The sequence below is a fragment of the Strongylocentrotus purpuratus genome, unplaced genomic scaffold (genome assembly GCF_000002235.5).
Source record: "Strongylocentrotus purpuratus isolate Spur 01 unplaced genomic scaffold, Spur_5.0 spur5_scaffold_17, whole genome shotgun sequence".
In the NCBI taxonomy this organism is placed as follows: Eukaryota; Metazoa; Echinodermata; class Echinoidea; order Camarodonta; family Strongylocentrotidae; genus Strongylocentrotus; species Strongylocentrotus purpuratus.
Genome location: NW_022145602.1, coordinates 6,072,342 through 6,091,552, shown reverse-complemented (window position 1 = coordinate 6,091,552; position 19,211 = coordinate 6,072,342). Strand labels below are relative to the sequence as shown.

The 19,211-nt window shown below is 39.4% G+C and overlaps 1 protein-coding gene across 1 annotated transcript; it reads right to left on the bottom strand.

Annotated features, from left to right (window-relative positions):
* Window positions 1-7,044: 7,044 nt before the first annotated feature.
* Window positions 7,045-18,099, bottom strand: LOC100894070. Its single transcript, XM_030988559.1, has 6 exons — window positions 17,344-18,099; window positions 13,625-13,921; window positions 12,293-13,182; window positions 10,412-10,637; window positions 9,482-9,622; window positions 7,045-7,833 (listed from the first exon to the last, which is right to left on the bottom strand). Exons 1-6 carry the CDS (start codon window positions 17,546-17,548, stop codon window positions 7,574-7,576), a joined length of 2,019 nt encoding a protein of 672 aa, XP_030844419.1. The 5' UTR covers window positions 17,549-18,099; the 3' UTR covers window positions 7,045-7,573.
* Window positions 18,100-19,211: the final 1,112 nt, after the last annotated feature.

Below are 19,211 nucleotides of genomic sequence, written 5' to 3'. Positions count from 1 at the left end.
CAAGAGCTCGCGCGCACTGAAATTTATGTTAAACGGTCCATTATTCAATTATTAATAGTGATAAAGAGACAAACATGGTATCAATTTGTTTGTAAAAATATGTGGAATATTATGAAAGAAAAAAAATGGCGATTCTATGGTGTCTAATAGTTTTACGCGCGAAAGATTTTTTAAAAAATGCTTAGAATGGCCTAAAACGTATGCAAAATGATTTTGAGACGATTTTGAGCATTTCAAAATTTTGCGCGCGCATTGACGCGCGGACGTACGCGCACGCGCGCGTTATTTGACTTAAAATTGACCGGACGGATATTGACCCTGATCATGATAAATATGAATGAGAAATAGCTTTTGGTTATGAAGATATGATCATGAGTTGATTTTCGTAAAATTTTACAAAATGGCGCCTAGATGACGTCATCAGTGAAGGTCAATGTTGAAAACGTTATTGTGCTTTGTACATATGCCTATACATATGTGTGCCAAATTTCAAGGCATTTGATTGAGCCATTTCCAAGTTATCTTGCCAACAAAAAAGTGGTTAGAAATAAGAAAAATATATAATAATAAATAAATAAAGGCAATTCTAACGAAATTATAAGGTGGTCTGTACGTTATACAGCCCACCTGATAAATAAAGGCAATTCTAACGAAATTGTAAGGTGGTCTGTACGTTATACAGCCCACCTGACTAGATTTGTAATACTTGTTTGGTACAAGTATAGGTGGGCTGGTCCAGCTAACATTTTAGACAAAATGAAGGGCACATTTGAGATAGCTAATTGTCTCAGCTACATCATACTCGAAGTTCAGCGTAAATGAAGCTAAAATGACGTAGATGTTGCCCGCGAAGAATCGAGTTTTGAGAAAAAGTCATGTCCCATAGAGAATACACGCAAAATGTGAAAAATTGACATGCCTCCTTTAATCGCAAAAATACGCCATGATACCTTTGTCAAAATGAAGAATAGTACTGACTACATTTGTAGAAATTTGTCTCAGCTAGAACATATTAAAATTTGGAAGAAAATTGATCAATATTTACAGAGATACAATCAATTTTCCATAAATATGCTGACGTCATAATATGCAAATTGGAATTTTGAGTTCGGAGGCCATTATGATGACGTCATGAGTTAATTGAGGGTCAAATGAGACATGAAACAATATTTCCGAATCATACTCTTTTAAAATATGAAAACAAATTGGGGTCACCTTGCATCCTAAAGAGCTACAATGGATTTTGTATAGGCGTGTTTTTGCCCATATATGCTATGTATTACAAGAGCTCGCGCGCATGGAGATTTATGTTAGACGGTCGATCATTCCGTTATTAATAGTCATAAAGAGACAAACATGGTATCAATATGTTTGTAAATATATATATTATGAAAGAAAAAAAAAGGCAATTCAATGTTGTGCAAAAGTTTTACGCGCGAAAACGCGCGCGCATGCTCGTACGCGCGATTTTTTATAAAATGCTTAGAATGGCCTAAAACGTATGCAAAATGATTTTCAGACGATTTTGAGCATTTCAAAATTTTGCGCGCGCATTGACGCGCGGACGTACGCGCACGCGCGCGTTATTTGACCTTTTATTGACCGGACGGATATTGACCTTGATCATGATAAATATGAACGAGAAATACCTTTTGGTTATGAAGATATGATCATGAGTTGATTTTCGTAAAATTTTACAAAATGGCGCCTAGATGACGTCATCAGTGAAGGTCAATGTTGAAAACGTTATTGTGCTTTGTACATATGTCTATACATATGTGTGCCAAATTTCTAGGCATTTGATTGAGCCATTTCCAAGTTATCTTGTTCACAAAAAAGTGGTTAGAAATAAGAAAAATATACTAGATTTGTAATACTTGATGGAACAAGTATAGGTGGGCTGATCCAACTAAAATTTGAGACAAAATCAAGGGCACATTTAAGATATCTCATTAATACTCGAAGTTCAGCGTAAACGAAGCTAAAACGATGGAGATATTGCTCGCGAAAGACGGGAATGTAGAATCGAGTTTTGAGAAAAAATCATGTCCCATAGAGAATACACGCAAAATGTGAACATTGACATGCCTCCTTTAATCGCAAATATACGCCATGATGCTTTTGTCAAAATGAACAATTGTGATGACTTCATTTGTAGAAAATTGTCTCAGCTAGAACATTTCAAAATTTGGAAGAAAATCAATCAACATTTACAGAGATACCATCAATTTTCTATAAATATGCTGACGTCATAATATGCGAATTGGTATTTTGAGTTCGGAGGCCATCATGATGACGTCATGAGTTACTTGAAGGTCAAATGAGACATGAAACAATATCTCCGAATCATACTCTATCAAAATATGAAACAAAATTGGGGTCACCTTGCATCCTAAAGAGCTACAATGGATTTTGTATAGGCATGTTTTTGCCCATATATGCTATGTATTACAAGAGCTCGCGCGCACTGAAATTTATGTTAAACGGTCGATTATTCCGTTACTAATAGTCATAAAGAGACAAACATGGTATCAATTTGTTTGTAAAAATATGTGGAATATTATGAAAGACCAACAAATGGGGATTCTATGTTGTGTAATAGTTTAACGCGCGAAAACGCGCGCGCATGCACGTGTGCGCGATTTTTTATAAAATGCTTAGAATGGCCTAAAACGTATGCAAAATGATTTTGAGACGATTTTGAGCATTTTAAAATTTTGCGCGCGCATTGACGCGCGGACGTACGCGCACGCGCGCGTTATTTGACCTGAAATTAACCGGACGGATATTGACCTTGATCATGATAAATATGAATGAGAAATAGCTTTTGGTTATGAAGATATGATCATGAGTTGATTTTCGTAAAGTTTTACAAAATGGCGCCTAGATGACGTCATCAGTAAAGGTCAATATGTTGAAAACGTTATTGTGCTTTGTACATATGCCTTTACATATATGTGCCAAATTTCAAGGATTTTAATCTAGCCATTTTCGTGTTATCTTGTTCACAAAAAAGTGGTTAGAAATAAGAAAAATATTTAATAAATAAATAAAGGCAATTCTAACGAAATTATAAGGTGGTCTGTACGATATACAGCCCACCTGATAATAAATAAATAAAGGCAATTCTAACGAAATTATAAGGTGGTCTGTACGTTATACAGCCCACCTGATAAAGAAAGAAAATTCTGACGAAAACAATAGGTAGTCTGTCGAAGACAGACCACCTAATAATAATAAAGAAAATCCTTCAAAGTTCTAGAAAATGTGCAATTTCAACTTTCAATTGAAAATTCTGACATGATCCCAACATCTGATCAAAAAACAAAGTACACCGGTTTTGTAGCCCATGGTCTCAGCTATAACATACCAAAAGTTGGGATAAAATAGAGCACGAACAAGCGAGATAGTGCTCAAAGATGAGTGTCATGTAGATTCACGATGTGAACGAAATTCACCTTCCATAGACAATACACGCAAATGAAGAAAATTCTGACATGTCGCCTTTAATTGAAATTTTCACCATGATGACGTCATCAAAATGAAAAACAATGGGCACTGATCTTGTAGAGAATTGTCTCAGCTACAACATACCTAAGTTTGGAAGTAAATCAATCAATATTTACAGAGATACAATCAATTTGCCATACATATGATGACGTCATAATATGCAAATTCGTTTTTTGAGTTCCAAGGCCATTATGATGATGTCACGATATATATAATGGCCAAATGAGACCTAAAATCATATCTCCAACTCATATTCTATCCAAATATGAGAAAAAATTGGGGGTTTTGTGGACTTCCTAAAGAGCTATAATGGAGTTTGTATAGGCATGTTTTTGCCCATATATGCTATGTATTACAAGATCACGCGCGTACGGACATGTATTTTAAACGGACGCTAATTCCGTCAATAATGGTCATGGAAAGCTAAACATGGTATCAAATTGTTCGGAAAAAGATAAGGAATACCCTCGTCAAAAAGACGTACAGAAAATTATTCTTCGTTTGGCCGCTACGAACGAAAACGCGCAAAAATGCGTGTTTTGCGTGATTTTTATGAAATGCTTAAAATGGCCTGAAACGTATCCAAAATGAATTTGAGGCGATTTGGAGCATTTTGAAATTTGCGCGCGCACTGACGCGCGGACGTACGCGCACGCGCGCTTTTTTTGACCTGAAATTGACCGGACTGATATTGACCTTGATCATGGTAAATATGAATGAGAAATGATTTTCAGTTATGAAGTTATGATCATTTGAAATTTTCCAAAAAAAACACAAAATGGCGCCTGGATGACGTCATGAAGACTTGATGACCTTGAAAAGGTTCCTGTCACGTCTTATGGCAATGACCTATGACTGTGCCAAAATTGAAAGAAATTGGACGGTTCAATTTTGAGTTATCGTGCACACAAAAAAGTGGAAGAAATAAAAATAAAGAAACTAGATTTGTAATACTTGTTTGGAACAAGTATAGGTGGGCTGATCCAACAAAAAATTGAGACAAAATAAAGGGTACATTTGAGATAGCTTTTTGTCTCATCTACAACATACTCGAAGTTCAGCGTAAACGAAGCTAAAACGACGTAGATATTGCTCGCGAAAGACGGGAATGTAGAATAGAGTTTTGAGAAAAAGTCATATCCCATAGAGAATACACGCAAAATGTAAAAAATTTACATGCCTCCTTTAATCGCAAAAATACGCCATGCCTTTGTCAAAATGAAAAATAATAGCAATTGCCTTTGTAGAGAATTGTCTCAGCTAGAACATATCAAAATTTGGAAGAAAATCAATCAATATTTACAGAGATACAATCAATTTTCCATAAATATGCTGACGTCATAATATGCAAATTGGAATTTTGAGTTCGGAGGCCATTGTGATGACGTCATGAGTTAATTGAGGGTCGAATGAGACATGAAACAATATCTCCGAATCATACTCTATTAAAATATGAAAACAAATTGGGGTCACCTTGCATCCTAAAGAGCTACAATGGATTTTGTATAGGCATGTTTTTGCCCATATTTGCTATGTATTACAAGAGCTCGCGCGCACGGAAATTTTTGTTAAACGGTCGATCAATCCGTTATTAATAGTCATAAAGAGACAAACGTGGTATCAATTTGTTTGTAAATATATGTGGTATATTATGAAAGAAAAAAAAAAGCAATTCAATGTTGTGCAAAAGTTTTACGCGCGAAAACGCGCGCGCATGCTCGTACGCGCGATTTTTTATAAAATGCTTAGAATGGCCTAAAACGTATGCAAAATGATTTTCAGACGATTTTGAGCATTTCAAAATTTTGCGCGCGCATTGACGCGCGGACGTACGCGCAGGCGCGCGTTATTTGACCTTTTATTGACCGGACGGATATTGACCTTAATCATGATAAATATGAACGAGAAATACTTTTTGGTTATGAAGATATGATCATGAGTTGATTTTCGTAAAATTTTACAAAATGGCGCCTAGATGACGTCATCAGTGAAGGTCAATGTTGAAAACGTTATTGTGCTTTGTACATATGTCTATACATATGTGTGCCAAATTTCTAGGCATTTGATTGAGCCATTTCCAAGTTATCTTGTTCACAAAAAAGTGGTTAGAAATAAGAAAAATATATAACTAGATTTGTAATACTTGTTTGGTACAAGTATAGGTGGGCTGGTCCAGCTAACATTTTAGACAAAATGAAGGGCACATTTGAGATAGCTAATTGTCTCAGCTACATCATACTCGAAGTTCAGCGTAAATGAAGCTAAAATGACGTAGATGTTGCCCGCGAAAGACGGGAATGTAGAATCGAGTTTTGAGAAAAAGTCATGTCCCATAGAGAATACACGCAAAATGTGAAAAATTGACATGCCTCCTTTAATCGCAAAAATACGCCATGATACCTTTGTCAAAATGAAGAATAGTACTGACTGCATTTGTAGAAATTTGTCTCAGCTAGAACATATTAAAATTTGGAAGAAAATTGATCAATATTTACAGAGATACAATCAATTTTCCATAAATATGCTGACGTCATAATATGCAAATTGGAATTTTGAGTTCGGAGGCCATTATGATGACGTCATGAGTTAATTGAGGGTCAAATGAGACATGAAACAATATTTCCGAATCATACTCTTTTAAAATATGAAAACAAATTGGGGTCACCTTGCATCCTAAAGAGCTACAATGGATTTTGTATAGGCGTGTTTTTGCCCATATATGCTATGTATTACAAGAGCTCGCGCGCATGGAGATTTATGTTAAACGGTCGATCATTCCGTTATTAATAGTCATAAAGAGACAAACATGGTATCAATATGTTTGTAAATATATGTGGTATATTATGAAAGAAAAAAAAAAAGGCAATTCAATGTTGTGCAAAAGTTTTACGCGCGAAAACGCGCGCGCATGCTCGTACGCGCGATTTTTTATAAAATGCTTAGAATGGCCTAAAACGTATGCAAAATGATTTTCAGACGATTTTGAGCATTTCAAATTTTTGCGCGCGCATTGACGCGCGGACGTACGCGCACGCGCGCGTTATTTGACCTTTTATTGACCGGACGGATATTGACCTTGATCATGATAAATATGAACGAGAAATACCTTTTGGTTATGAAGATATGATCATGAGTTGATTTTCGTAAAATTTTACAAAATGGCGCCTAGATGACGTCATCAGTGAAGGTCAATGTTGAAAACGTTATTGTGCTTTGTACATATGTCTATACATATGTGTGCCAAATTTCTAGGCATTTGATTGAGCCATTTCCAAGTTATCTTGTTCACAAAAAAGTGGTTAGAAATAAGAAAAATATATAATAATAAATAAAGGCAATTCTAACGAAATTATAAGGTGGTCTGTACGTTATACAGCCCACCTGATAATAAATAAATAAAGGCAATTCTAACGAAATTATAAGGTGGTCTGTACGTTATACAGCCCACCTGATAATAAATAATAAATAATAATAATAAAGGCAATTTTAACAAAATTATAAGGTGGTCTGTATTAGATACAGCCCACCTAAATATCTTATTTCATCAAAACTTCAACAAATCATTCCCTTTATTTGCAGTTGAATATATTGCAAGCGGTACCATAAAACTGTCGGTCCCCAGAAGCATGGTTATCTCGATATTACCAATATTCCATTAAAAAACATCAGCTACCCGGATACACATCTCTCGGTGTACTCAACCAACCAATCATACCTTCCAGCATAATCACGCGGCGGGAGGCAGTATAATCGCTCTGCCCGAAGGTATGTGGTGTCCCTCAAGGAAGTCTCATAGGTCCCTTTTATGATTAGCCAAATCCAGTTGAACGGCGATCCGACATTTATTCTGGCGAAAATAGTTTTGCACGGGCTTCATTTCGTCAAAAGCTACAATTATTGTCTTATAGGTTAGGTTAGGTTAAGGGTTCAATCAATTTAGGATTGTAGTTAGGCATTTGGTTAGTGTAGGAAAGTACATCGGAACAACAGTAGTCGACGGAGAATATACTGATATCCTACAAACATTCATCATGGTCACACCTTGGAGTAGGTCCATACATGGTCACACACTTGACACTAGTTCACACACGATGATCTCTTCCTTTGAAACCGTGCAGCGATGTCTGTCCTTTTTCCTAAGCCGACTCCATTCACTCCTCGCCTCCCGTTTCCTCCGATGTATGTCAAACGTCACGAACCGTTCGGGCGCGAAGATGCGTTGATAAAGGGGCGCCATTAGGAGCAGTATCCCGGATGTGATGTACATACCAATGAAAGCCCAGAGGGCGCCTATGTAGGACCCTGTGTTGTCTATGCTTTGACCTGATAATTTAAAACGAGAATAATGTTATCTACAACAGGAAATAACATATTGTGATCTAATTACAGGGTTTGACATATTCCAACGATTCGATAATGATAATGATAAATATGTAGTGCTCACAACTTAAAGGGGCTGTAGCATGCCGAGACTATGCGTCTTTCCCGAGGCCCACTCGGGGAAAATCGGGTAAAATACGACTACGGACGACGCGACCGCAGTAGGCCTACGTATTCACGTGCGTGCAACCAAGGAGTGTAGTAACTCCTTGGTGCAACAGACGCGAAACCGAAGCGTGAGGAGAACTTCGGCCTGTTTCGCGAACGCTAGCGCGCTGACTTAGATGTAGATTACGTTAAAATGCAGCACCGGTTTTCTTGGATCCTATACATTTTCTGCAGAAAAACTGTTGGCATCGTTAGAAAATTCCGAAGATCGAAGAGGTGGCAAGTGTTCAAAATAGTTATATATTTTTTTTTACTCACGTTGCCATATTGTTAACGTATTTATTTTGTTTACTATAGGGCCCCGCTCACAAGCTTAGCTCCTAAAGGTTTCCCAATACCATTCATTTTATGGTGTAATCAAGTTAATATATGTTGATTAATCTACTATTACCAGTTTCTTTTTTATGTAAAAGATTATGTCATGTTCTTCAATAAAACCATTGCTTCTACATCATGCCACTCCGTTTCAAAGTATACATTCAGTTCAACAATATTCTGATGTCATGCTTAGTACTTTAATATTTCTATTTTGCCTTTTTTATCTGTACTATTTTATTACATTGCGTTATGTCGATTACAGAATTTATCAATCATGTATATGTGCTTTGTGCATGTCATCATGCCCATATTGAAACAGATATAAATTGATAAAATCAATATGAAACAAAGAAACTATGTTAAAGGCAGGGTATTCTACTAACACCAATTCAGATTTACGTAACCTGCCACGTGCTTCTCACATTTCCCGATGTGTCGACAACCTTGTTCCACAATGTATCACCAACCGACCATCCTATGTCGCTCGCGTTTACTTATGATGCTAGGGTACAGGAACCAGAAATCACTCCAGTACACGCCTTCACCAAAAGATGGCGCAATTGAAAATACATTACAGCAGTCGTAGCGATGTCGGTAAAAATACCCTGCCTTAATTTAAAGGTAAAGATCAGTTTTGGAAACGCCCTCCTCTCAAAATATGAAATGGAAACTCCTATTCCCAATCGTGTGAAAGAATATGTTTTGACTAATACGTGATGATACAAATTTTGCCGAGAAACCGACTACTAATTGATATATTTGGTAAATCATCTATTTGGACCTGATAGATATCGCGCACGTGTCGCGCATGTGTCGCGTAGTCCCATATACATCTTTCTGTGTACAGCTAGTGCTTGTAACTTTACCAAGACTGGGCCAAATTTCTTATCATTTTGATGATTCCGGAACCTTGCAGTACACACCAATACTTATATGCTAGATGACCAACCTTTTCTGGTCGATTCCCCAACGTTTCTTTCACAATGCAATGGCATGACCAGAACTGGTCTTTACTAGGGCTGCAACGTGTAGTCGAATGCTCGAGTACCCGCATTGTTGACAACTACTCTGTATCTACTTTAAAACTTTGACATCAGTTCCTTACCCACGAGAGAGCCGAGAAGATACCCAGTACCATAGCAGAAGAAGATCACCGCTGAAGTCTCCGTCGTCCTCTCTTGGCCAAAGAAATCAGGAGCAAGGCTGAACGTGACAACGTTGGTTATTGCCACTGAGATGCCAGCGCCTAAAAGGCAATTCAATTATATGTGATTTTTAATGAATTTTAAAAACTTCATCCCTGGACCCATCACAATTTATAAAATCCTGACCCTTACATATAACCTCAATCTTAATTGCAACCCTAATCCTAACCCTATACCTTTAACTTAATGCTTATTCAGCGGCTGGCTGAGTCGTTGCGAAATTTTCGGCCCGATTTCAAAATGTTAACCCCCCCCCCCTTGAAAAAAATCCTGCGTACGCCACTGAGCAAGGTTGACCATGAATGGCTTACCTTAGAGTTTGCCTTCAATCTCCCAAATTTAACATCATCGATGCAACTAAATGTTAAACATGATTGGCTAACGCAAGTGAGTTGGCATTCAACCCCCCGGAAATCTATTGGCATGATTAGTGACGCCACAAAATTAGTGGCTAACGCAATAGAGTTTGCATTCAACTACGAACTTATCACCAGCGCTGCATTACACAGTTGATAATAGTTGGCAAACGCTAGAGATTTTGCTTTCAATCCCCAAATTTACCATCTATGATGTAACACAATGTTGATCGTGATTGGCTAATGCTAGAAAGTTTGCATTAAATCGCCAAATTACCATCAGTTATACAAAAAGTCGATCGTGATTGGCTAGTGCGATAGAAGTTGCATTCAATCAAAAAATACAGTCATCGATACAAACAAAATTGTAAAACATGATTGGCTTCCGTAAAGAAATGCAATCATACTACTACCATCGATGTAATAAAGAATAGTTCATGATTGGTCACTGCAGGCAAGGTGCATTCAACTTACCAATGGCTGTGCAATAAACTGGTATAACACTCCTCACGATCATAAGTAAGATCCAGACGATGATACCGATGACGTTGGAAATGACTTGGATGAAGATTCTCGGGAAGGGAAGATGTTCCCCGATGAAAATTAGAGCCACTTTACCAACAAGAATGACCAAGGCGGTGAAAGACACGAACTGAACGCCTGTCTGCTCCATGAAACCAACAGACACTAGGTAATTGATCTGGGGAGAAATAACGAAGGTCCAAGGCCCCGTTGCATAAAACTTACCATTGATGGTAACTTTGCCATCAATATTAACAACCATGGCAACATTACCCAACAGCCAATCAAATCAAATTAATGGCAAAGTTACCACCAATGTCAAAGTTTTAAGCAACAGGGCCCAAAATTGTAACGTACATGTATGATATAAACATGGGGAGGGGGGGGGGGGGTGGAAATAGTTTACGGTAGACCTGTAAGGATACAATCCAGAGACCAATTAACTGTTACCATTACAGCAGAATTATAAAGAAAAGAAGTGCATTTTACTGGTTTTTGTTGTGTAACTATTTGCCGAGACAACCAAAGTGTAATATAATCGGGTATCATGTATCCTTTAGACAAAAGCGCTTTAGCGGTTCAAATCTTTTAAGTTGTCTCTCAATCCTTCATCGTCATCAGAAGCGCGGCACTTCAATTTCGGGAGCATTGCTACGTTTAAGAAGTAGGTGATAGCTGATTGTAGCTGATTTCAATACTCTTTTTTTTCGATCATACTGTTAGAGACTGCCTAAAGTATATATCGGTTTTTTAAATAATTGTTATTCATAGATATACATGAAGACAGTTGAATTACGTAACCTAAGAAACTGTAACAAGCCGTAACCAAACGAAAATCAATATCATGTATGACTATTATTTTGTCATTACCAACATGTATTGATATTTTGTATCCTATTCCTGTTCTTTGTAAGCTTTGTCTGAGCCATTATTTAATACATGTGAGCGAAACAAATATCCATGATGAACGTACATTGGACAAATGAAAACATTAAATTGAATTGAACAGGGATCCTTGCTTAAACAGCCAAGAGCAGCTAAGAGCCACCAGTAGCTGACAACGTCTGACATAATGCAAGCGACCAAAAGGCCACATCGATCTTCAAAACAAGATCCTCATCTGTTTTTAAGTGTTAGGACCTGAAATTAAATCTCCGTCTGAATATGTGGTAAAAAAACCCCTTGAAACAGCCTTGCAGTCTTTTAAGAACATCTTGGCTCTGTCTTAGCTGCTCAGGGATTTTTCGTCGGCTTATTTTCGACTCTCATATTCCGTTTGCTGTTTGTTGCTCTTGGTTGCTATTAGCCATGGGTTTTAGTTAGAGCAATACACCAGTTTACGGTTGTATCAGTGCGCATGCGCAGACAGTTGACCTCGGGTCATTGGCCCTGAAACAAAGCCAATGACCTGAGGTCAGTGGTATTTATGCGTAAATTAAGATTGCGCCCATGCAAATGATGATGTGCGCGCACAATGCAGCGCGTAAGCAGTGATATCATCATAATTTGCATGGGCGCAATCTCAATTTACGCATAAATACATGACCTCTAGGTCATTGGCTTTGTTTAAAATGGCGCACACCCTCTTACGGTTACAAGAGTGCGCGTGCGCAGACATGGGCGCCATCTTAATTTACGAGTAAACAAAGTTGTTTACTCGTAAATTAAAATGGCGCCCATGTAAATATGATGTAAGCGTACAGCGCAGGCAGTGACGCAACAATGCATGCGCATCTGAAAACATTGATAACGCAATGTTTACGCGGAAATAAAAATGGCGGCCTTAAACGTAAAAGTGTGTATTGGAATATTTGTTTTACCCTCGTTCCTCACCGCGTTTACATAGTAGAAGCAGTCACCGATTCCATTAAGGATGGTTGCCAAAGAAATCATCCAGAGCTCTGGGAAGGTCAGGGCCCTACCTATTTTCAGAAGCATCCCAGGGTCTTGAAGATCCTCTAGAGGCTTCTCCGATGTTAAGATATCAAGGGCCTCATTAGCCAGCTCTTTGTCGTTGTTGATAGGGTAACGTCTGGCCGCGTTTGCTGGGGAACAGTCATCGCTCTGCCAAGCCTGTTGGGTGCCCCTCGACTGATCCATTGTGAAAACTTTTTCTTCAGAATCAAGAACATCGACCGTGGCATCACCGTTGCTGCTTTCATCGCATGGGGTTTGATACGACACGTCACAGTTCGTCGTCAGTTGATGATAGTATCTCTTATCGTCAAGTTTCGCATTCTCCGCCTTCTCTACTACCTGCTTATCTTCGGAACAAGCATCCGATATCAGACTACGATCGTTAACTGACTTTTCCATCACCGTTGTGTCGTCTGCGCGCTGCTCTTCATCTAACAGCAAACTCTCCCTATTCTCCCCCAGTCCATCTACAAGTATATAAGCTGGCAGACTACCGGGAATTAGTTTACTATTGCATTCTCTATCCATCTTGGATGGGCTGGGTCGTAAACCAATTAAAGGACATTTGTCTAGATCGTCCGGCATAGCTTCAGCGATTCTGTCGATGGCATAATCGTCCTGTTTTGTTATAACTTTGCAGTATCTGTTCTTCGTTTTTCTGTTCCCATAGTGATCTGATGGAAGGGTGTAGGTGAGGACACATGGAAGACCGACGGCGAGAAGAAGAGCTCCCATGATTCGTAGTGTGATCCTCCAGCCGTAATTCGTAATGAGGAGAGCCATGACTTGTGTCAAAGCCAGCATACCTGAAAGATTGAAAAGAGAATGAATACAATAAACACAAGTGGAAAATGTATGTAGAAGATTAACTGAAGTGTTGTGGAAGCAGAGAAAGATTGAAAAGAAGAAGGAAAACAAGGGAAAGAAGAAGAAGACGACGACGAATGAGGAAAATGAGAAGGAGAACACGAAGAAGAAGAAGAAGAAGTATAAGAAGAAGAAGAAGAAGAAGTGGAAGAAGAAGAAAAAAGAAAAAGAAAAGAAAGACAGTAAAAAGGAAGGAAGAGTCCGACAAATAAGACTCATCTTATTTTCAATATCTGATGAACTTAGTTGTTGTTGTCATTTTTGTTGTTGTTGCTGTGTGTTTATTTTGATTCTACGTTCTAGCAGAGACGTGAGACTGTCTCACCTCTCTGCAAAGTTCTACTAAATTTAACAAAGGGCAAACTATAAAAGATAGCTTACCTGCTGTCGATCCAGTAACAGCGATGGCGACTGCCCGCATTGTATTCTTCTCGGGAAAATAGAGGACGATCAGATCAAAGGCACACACGGTGACGATCCCGGTGCCCACCCCGGCCATCAACCCGTACGTACCAAACATGGGTAAAAGACTCGGTAAGAATGACGTCACAAAGACTCCGACCGAAGCCAATACGATGCCGAAGATGGATACCGAGCGATAGCCGAATCTTTCCGAAGCCAGCTTGATGAATGGGGCGAGCATGAGCGAGATACTGAGCGGGATACTACCGACCCAACCTGAAAGAAAATAAACAAACATATAAACAATCCAATACAACAAAATGCTTAAAGACACTCAGTAGTTAGCTCTCATTGGGAATTCAACACCGTTCAGGTGTTTACCAAATAAGAGGTGCTGTCAATCACCAGAATTAGCCTTCAGTTTTATGACCATCAGGCCTTATGTAACGTACTGCGTTTTCCACCCATTCCCCAGATGGTAAAGTCATCTCACTTTTCCGACACCCGAAGACTCTCGATAGACGAGGGGGATTTGTCGATTGGCCAACGGGTTCGCTGTGTGGAGGCCTAATACCTGTACACACTTTAATGATTTTTATTATCCACCAAGTCTGGTGTCAGCGAATTATGGCCTTTTGCACATGGAAACTGACGAGTGATTCCCTTTAACTATTCTTCCTCATATACATCTCCCTCTTTGAGCAGTAGAGACCATCATATTCACTTCGATCTACAACAGCTCCTTCCCTTCTCATTTTTAAATCCAAGAAACAGGCAGGCTTCAAATCATAGCATTATAATTTGTGACATCTTTTTATAATGCTCTTTCAAACTTTCCTTTTCTTTGAAAATAAAAGGATTAAGCGACAAAAGAATCTTTGAAACAGAAACAATAGGGGGAAGACATAACCATTTTAAACGGTACAACCAACCCTATTCCCGGTAATAACTTCCTCTTTTATTTTTCTTTCATCGTGATTAAAATCGTCTTATCACTTCCAGACATCCGTGAACATGTTGACGAATAATTTTTCAGTTGTCTTTCTCTTTGAGAATAATGAGAATAATAATCGCCAATATCATCGAGCCACAAAATGGTCTATATAACCACCGAGAAGAAGCATAAAACAGGAATAATGAAACCTATTGCTCTCTTAGAGATTATGAATGTATAATATCTGATTGCATTTCTTTAACCTTGCATTCCTTTGCATAATGTATGTTCATGACATTTAATTCAGCTGTGGAGCCGCCATCCTGTCTTTTAATAAATTTCATTAGAATAAACCAAATAAAGGTAATATCGAAAAAGAAATATTATCAATAAAAATCAGTACTCACTAACGTTTTTTTTTAGAATAAGTAAATGATGATGATGTGGTGGTTATTTTGCCTGACTGCCAAGATAGCATAAATGCTTGTTAGTAAGCAACCAGAGGACAGACGGCTTTAGGTCTTCTCTGAGGGTCCGTAAATGTAAGCATCAATTTGAGTCACAATGATTATTTGTCGCATGATCCTTTTATTAAATAACCTTGTTTTCTTTTTTGTTTGCAAGGGGAGAAGAAGAAGCTATGTCACGTTAAGAAATTATAAAGGTCAGTTGTATTATGCGTATATACATATGATACCAGAACAAAATGTTGATTATCAGAATGTCATTTTGGAATACCTCTTTACAAATACCACATTGTCTTTAGCTCGTATTAGTATTAGTATGAGCCAATATAAAGCTATTATTCTTTATTCAGTTCAGTATAATGCTTTTCCTCAAAAATAGTTTCGCTATTTTTTTTAGGGTTGAGACGCTAAGAAATGGTTTCAAATGTACAATACACAAACCCTGAACCATTGCAAAATGATGGTGGTTCTCTCTCTCTCTCTCTCTCTTTATTTTAATCATGCATTATCAACTACATTATAAAGCAGCAACCACAAACTTAGAGTTATCTGAGATAGGTGAAAGTAAGAGTTAAAAAGAAAGTCATGCTAAAACGGCGCTTCACATCCCCCCTGAAAAAAATAGAATAGATTAGTGGTCCTCCTGTCTAGCACCCCCTCCCGCTTTAATATTCACCGGCCGGCTGAGTCAGCGCAAAAATGTTCCCCCAAAAATGGACCCCCCTAAACAAATATATGTGCATTTATCCAGCCCCACCCCGCTCATTCGTCGATCGCCGATCGCCGGCTGGCTGATTCGCCGCTAAATATTTTCTCAAGATTTGGCCCCCCCCCCCCCTCTTGCCGCCAGCTGGATCCGCCCCTCATTTTGGACCCCCGTAAGTGATGTTTTCCTGGTATCTACTTACATGCGAAGCATCGTCCACGAGCCACATAGCGGCGAGGTGAACATTTTGTTGTTGCTATTGAACCCCCGTAATGTTTCCCTGGCATCTACTAACATCTTACTGTTTGGGTCGATCTGGACACATAATGGCGTTTTTCTATGCACATCACATTTTCACTCGGCAGCCCAAGGGGGCCGGGGGGGGGGGAGGAGGGGGTTAAACCCCCTACCCCCCGTAGATCTGCCCATGTTACCATATCATTCCACGACATCATGGTCTTCCTCTTCCTCTCAATAGGGACTTTTAGATTTGCGTGGACGTGGACGTGTTACGTACTTTTAAGGCACTGGCAGTCACACGTTGTAGCCCACGTTCTCATCGTGCAAATCTAAAAGTCCCTAATATTAATTTAATGGTCGAGGTTCATTATTTGCTGATCATTTGAAATCACCAGACTTCAGCGGGTTTACGCTTTCACAACGAAAAACTTCTCCATAACCATGTTTCTGCCCCCCTCCCCCCACTCCGAGTAGAGACGGATCCCATGCGTGTTACCAAAATGTCCGGTAAAAAGGGGTACTTTTCGTGCGACAAAGTCCGGCCCGAGAATTGAAAAAAAGGGGTGTTTTAACTTTTCACCCGGAGATTTCTTTAAAAAGGTGGGTACATTGAGCATTTTCATGAATAAGGGGGTCTCCAAGGCAGGAAAAGCCCACGAAAAGCCCGCGAAAGGGGGGTTCGGAAATGTTGGCAGTCCTCAGATAGGGGTGCTTTCAAAAAGAGGGAACAAGCATATGCGTACCCTAAATAACACTGAGTGGGGGGCCGGGGTTTCTGCCCTTGCGCGATCGCCTCCAGCTCCAGCAGACATGGCGCGGCAGCGTGCACACGTACCGTTACTAACGGCGCAGTAGGCCTATAACCACTGCTGACGGCGGCACTGCACTGCGAGCTGAATCGGTAATAATAGGCCTACTCATAGAACGGGAAATCTTGCACGCTAATCTAAGTTCTATTTCATTGGTTTAAGGTTTGAAAATTGAAACTCAATATTGTGTTAAAGATATAACAGAAAAGATAATCTTTATTTCATAATTCCACGGGGGCGATTTTTAATTTTGCAATCGCCCCCGTGAGCAACCTGACGGGGGCGAATCGCCCACCGCCCCCGTGTATTTTGAGCGCTACCATCTACACTGAGCAGCATCTAGAGAGAAAGGGGAATGGGACATACACAAAGACAGATAGAGACCGAGAGAGAGAAAGAGAAGGTGTGTGTGTGTGTGTGTGTGGGGGGGGGGGGGAGGGGGGGGGGGGGGGTCGATCATAATTAGCCAAAACAAATGGAGTACTTTGGCAACAGCTATATATTTTGTTTAAATCTCGAAACAAAATCAAGCACATGCTTACCTGTCAACGTCGCACTGCTCTTAAACTCCTCCTGAAATGCGACAAAGAGCAAACTGTAGCTGAAGAGGATCCCATATAGTACGAAGTAGAGGGCGAACGTCGCTACGACCACCACACGTCCCCATCGTCTCCTCACCCGATGTCGAAGAGATGGTCGACTCGTTGTCGACTTCAAGGCCGGATCGCCGACGATGGATGGAGACATCTTTAATCACGACTGTCTTTCAGAACAAACTTGAATTCACAGGGAGAGTGTGATTGCGTAGGGGCGATCCATCTCCATCATGTTTTTGCAACATTTGTTTCAAATGATAATGTAGCAGGAACTGCGTGAGCTTTGCAGCATGTATACAACCACTGTGAATCTAAGCGAAACACGTCATGTAGATATAGTAATGTTGTCCTCAGTGCGCGGCGATCGAGGTAACAAAATATCGCAATGGGTACTGATATATCTCAGCCTATTTACACTCCGCTTGCTGCAGCTTTAGTCTGGCAATGTACGTAACAAACGCACCCGGTATTGCCAAGATGAAGGCTATACCTAATATACAATACATTATGTTAACCATGGTATCGTCCGTTGTTCAATAACCACATGCAAATAAAACCCACTGAACCATACGTGACAGTGGTGTGTGTAAATATTATTATGAAGAGAGTTATTGTGAGGATAGCTTTATATAGATCGAGGCCCATTAAAGCGCTCAAATATCTTCTTTTTTTAAAAACACGAGTATGGCATCAAACAAACGATACTACCCACCACACTTATTGGAAGAACATAGGTTTATCTTGATAAGGACAAACGGAAAACTAGCTGAGAGAATAAACATAAAGTGTTCATGGAAATATATTCCTAATCAGTGACTAATTATAGGCTAAAGTGATAAAACCCATGTAAATGCTCAGTGGCGCATTGACACCAGTGCACACAAATTATGGCTACCTATAGATTTCTTATAAACAAAGGTCGAAGTGTAAACACCCCATGCAATCGACATCAACCTGTGAAAGAAAAAGACGGATAAACAAACATAAGGTAAAGTCCTAGAATTCTATCTTTCCCTCTCCCCTTTCTCTCTCTCTCTCTATATATATCTCCCTCACTCCCCTCCCCGTTTCTTTCTCTCTCTCTCTCTCTCTAATTGCACTCCTCTATGTCTATCTCGTTCTCTCTCCTTCTAACTTTGTGTGTTTTGTTGATGTTTTTTCTCTCTCCCCCCCTCTCTCTCTCTCTCTCTCTATATATATATCCCTCCCCTTTCTTTCTCTCTCTCTCTCTCTCTCTCTCTTTGCACCCCTCTATATCTGTCTCGTTATCTCTCTCTTTCTATCTTTGTGTGTTTTGTTGTTGATTTTGTTTTTGTTTCTTTCTATTTTTTGACTTGTATATTTATATAGCGTATTTAGGTACATGTACCTTAATTTCTTAAACAGCAAACAGCACTGTCCTACCCCCCCCCCCCAATTCATGTGTGGGCATGCCTTGAACCATAATGCATGGCCCTTAAGAGGATTTTTTCCTGTTGGGGACCCGGGGGGGGGGGGATGCAATGCATTAATAATTTAATGCATTTTCTTTGTTTTTTGTATTTGTCGGGCGGCGACGTACCCTAGCTAGCCCCCGCTGCGTGATGATTCAGTGGCTAAGCAATGGCCTCGTTACTGTCAGGCCCCAAAATAAAAACCGTGTCGATCAGCTGTATAAGTGCCCATTTGTGAGGCATTAATCCTCATTACTGTCAGTTATGAATTAAGGACGTAGGTCCCCTAGTTGATTAGCATAGTAGCACACACATGATTTAGCAGTCACGCAAAACAAACACTCGCAAATTGTTATTTAATAAAATCTGAGAATGTATACT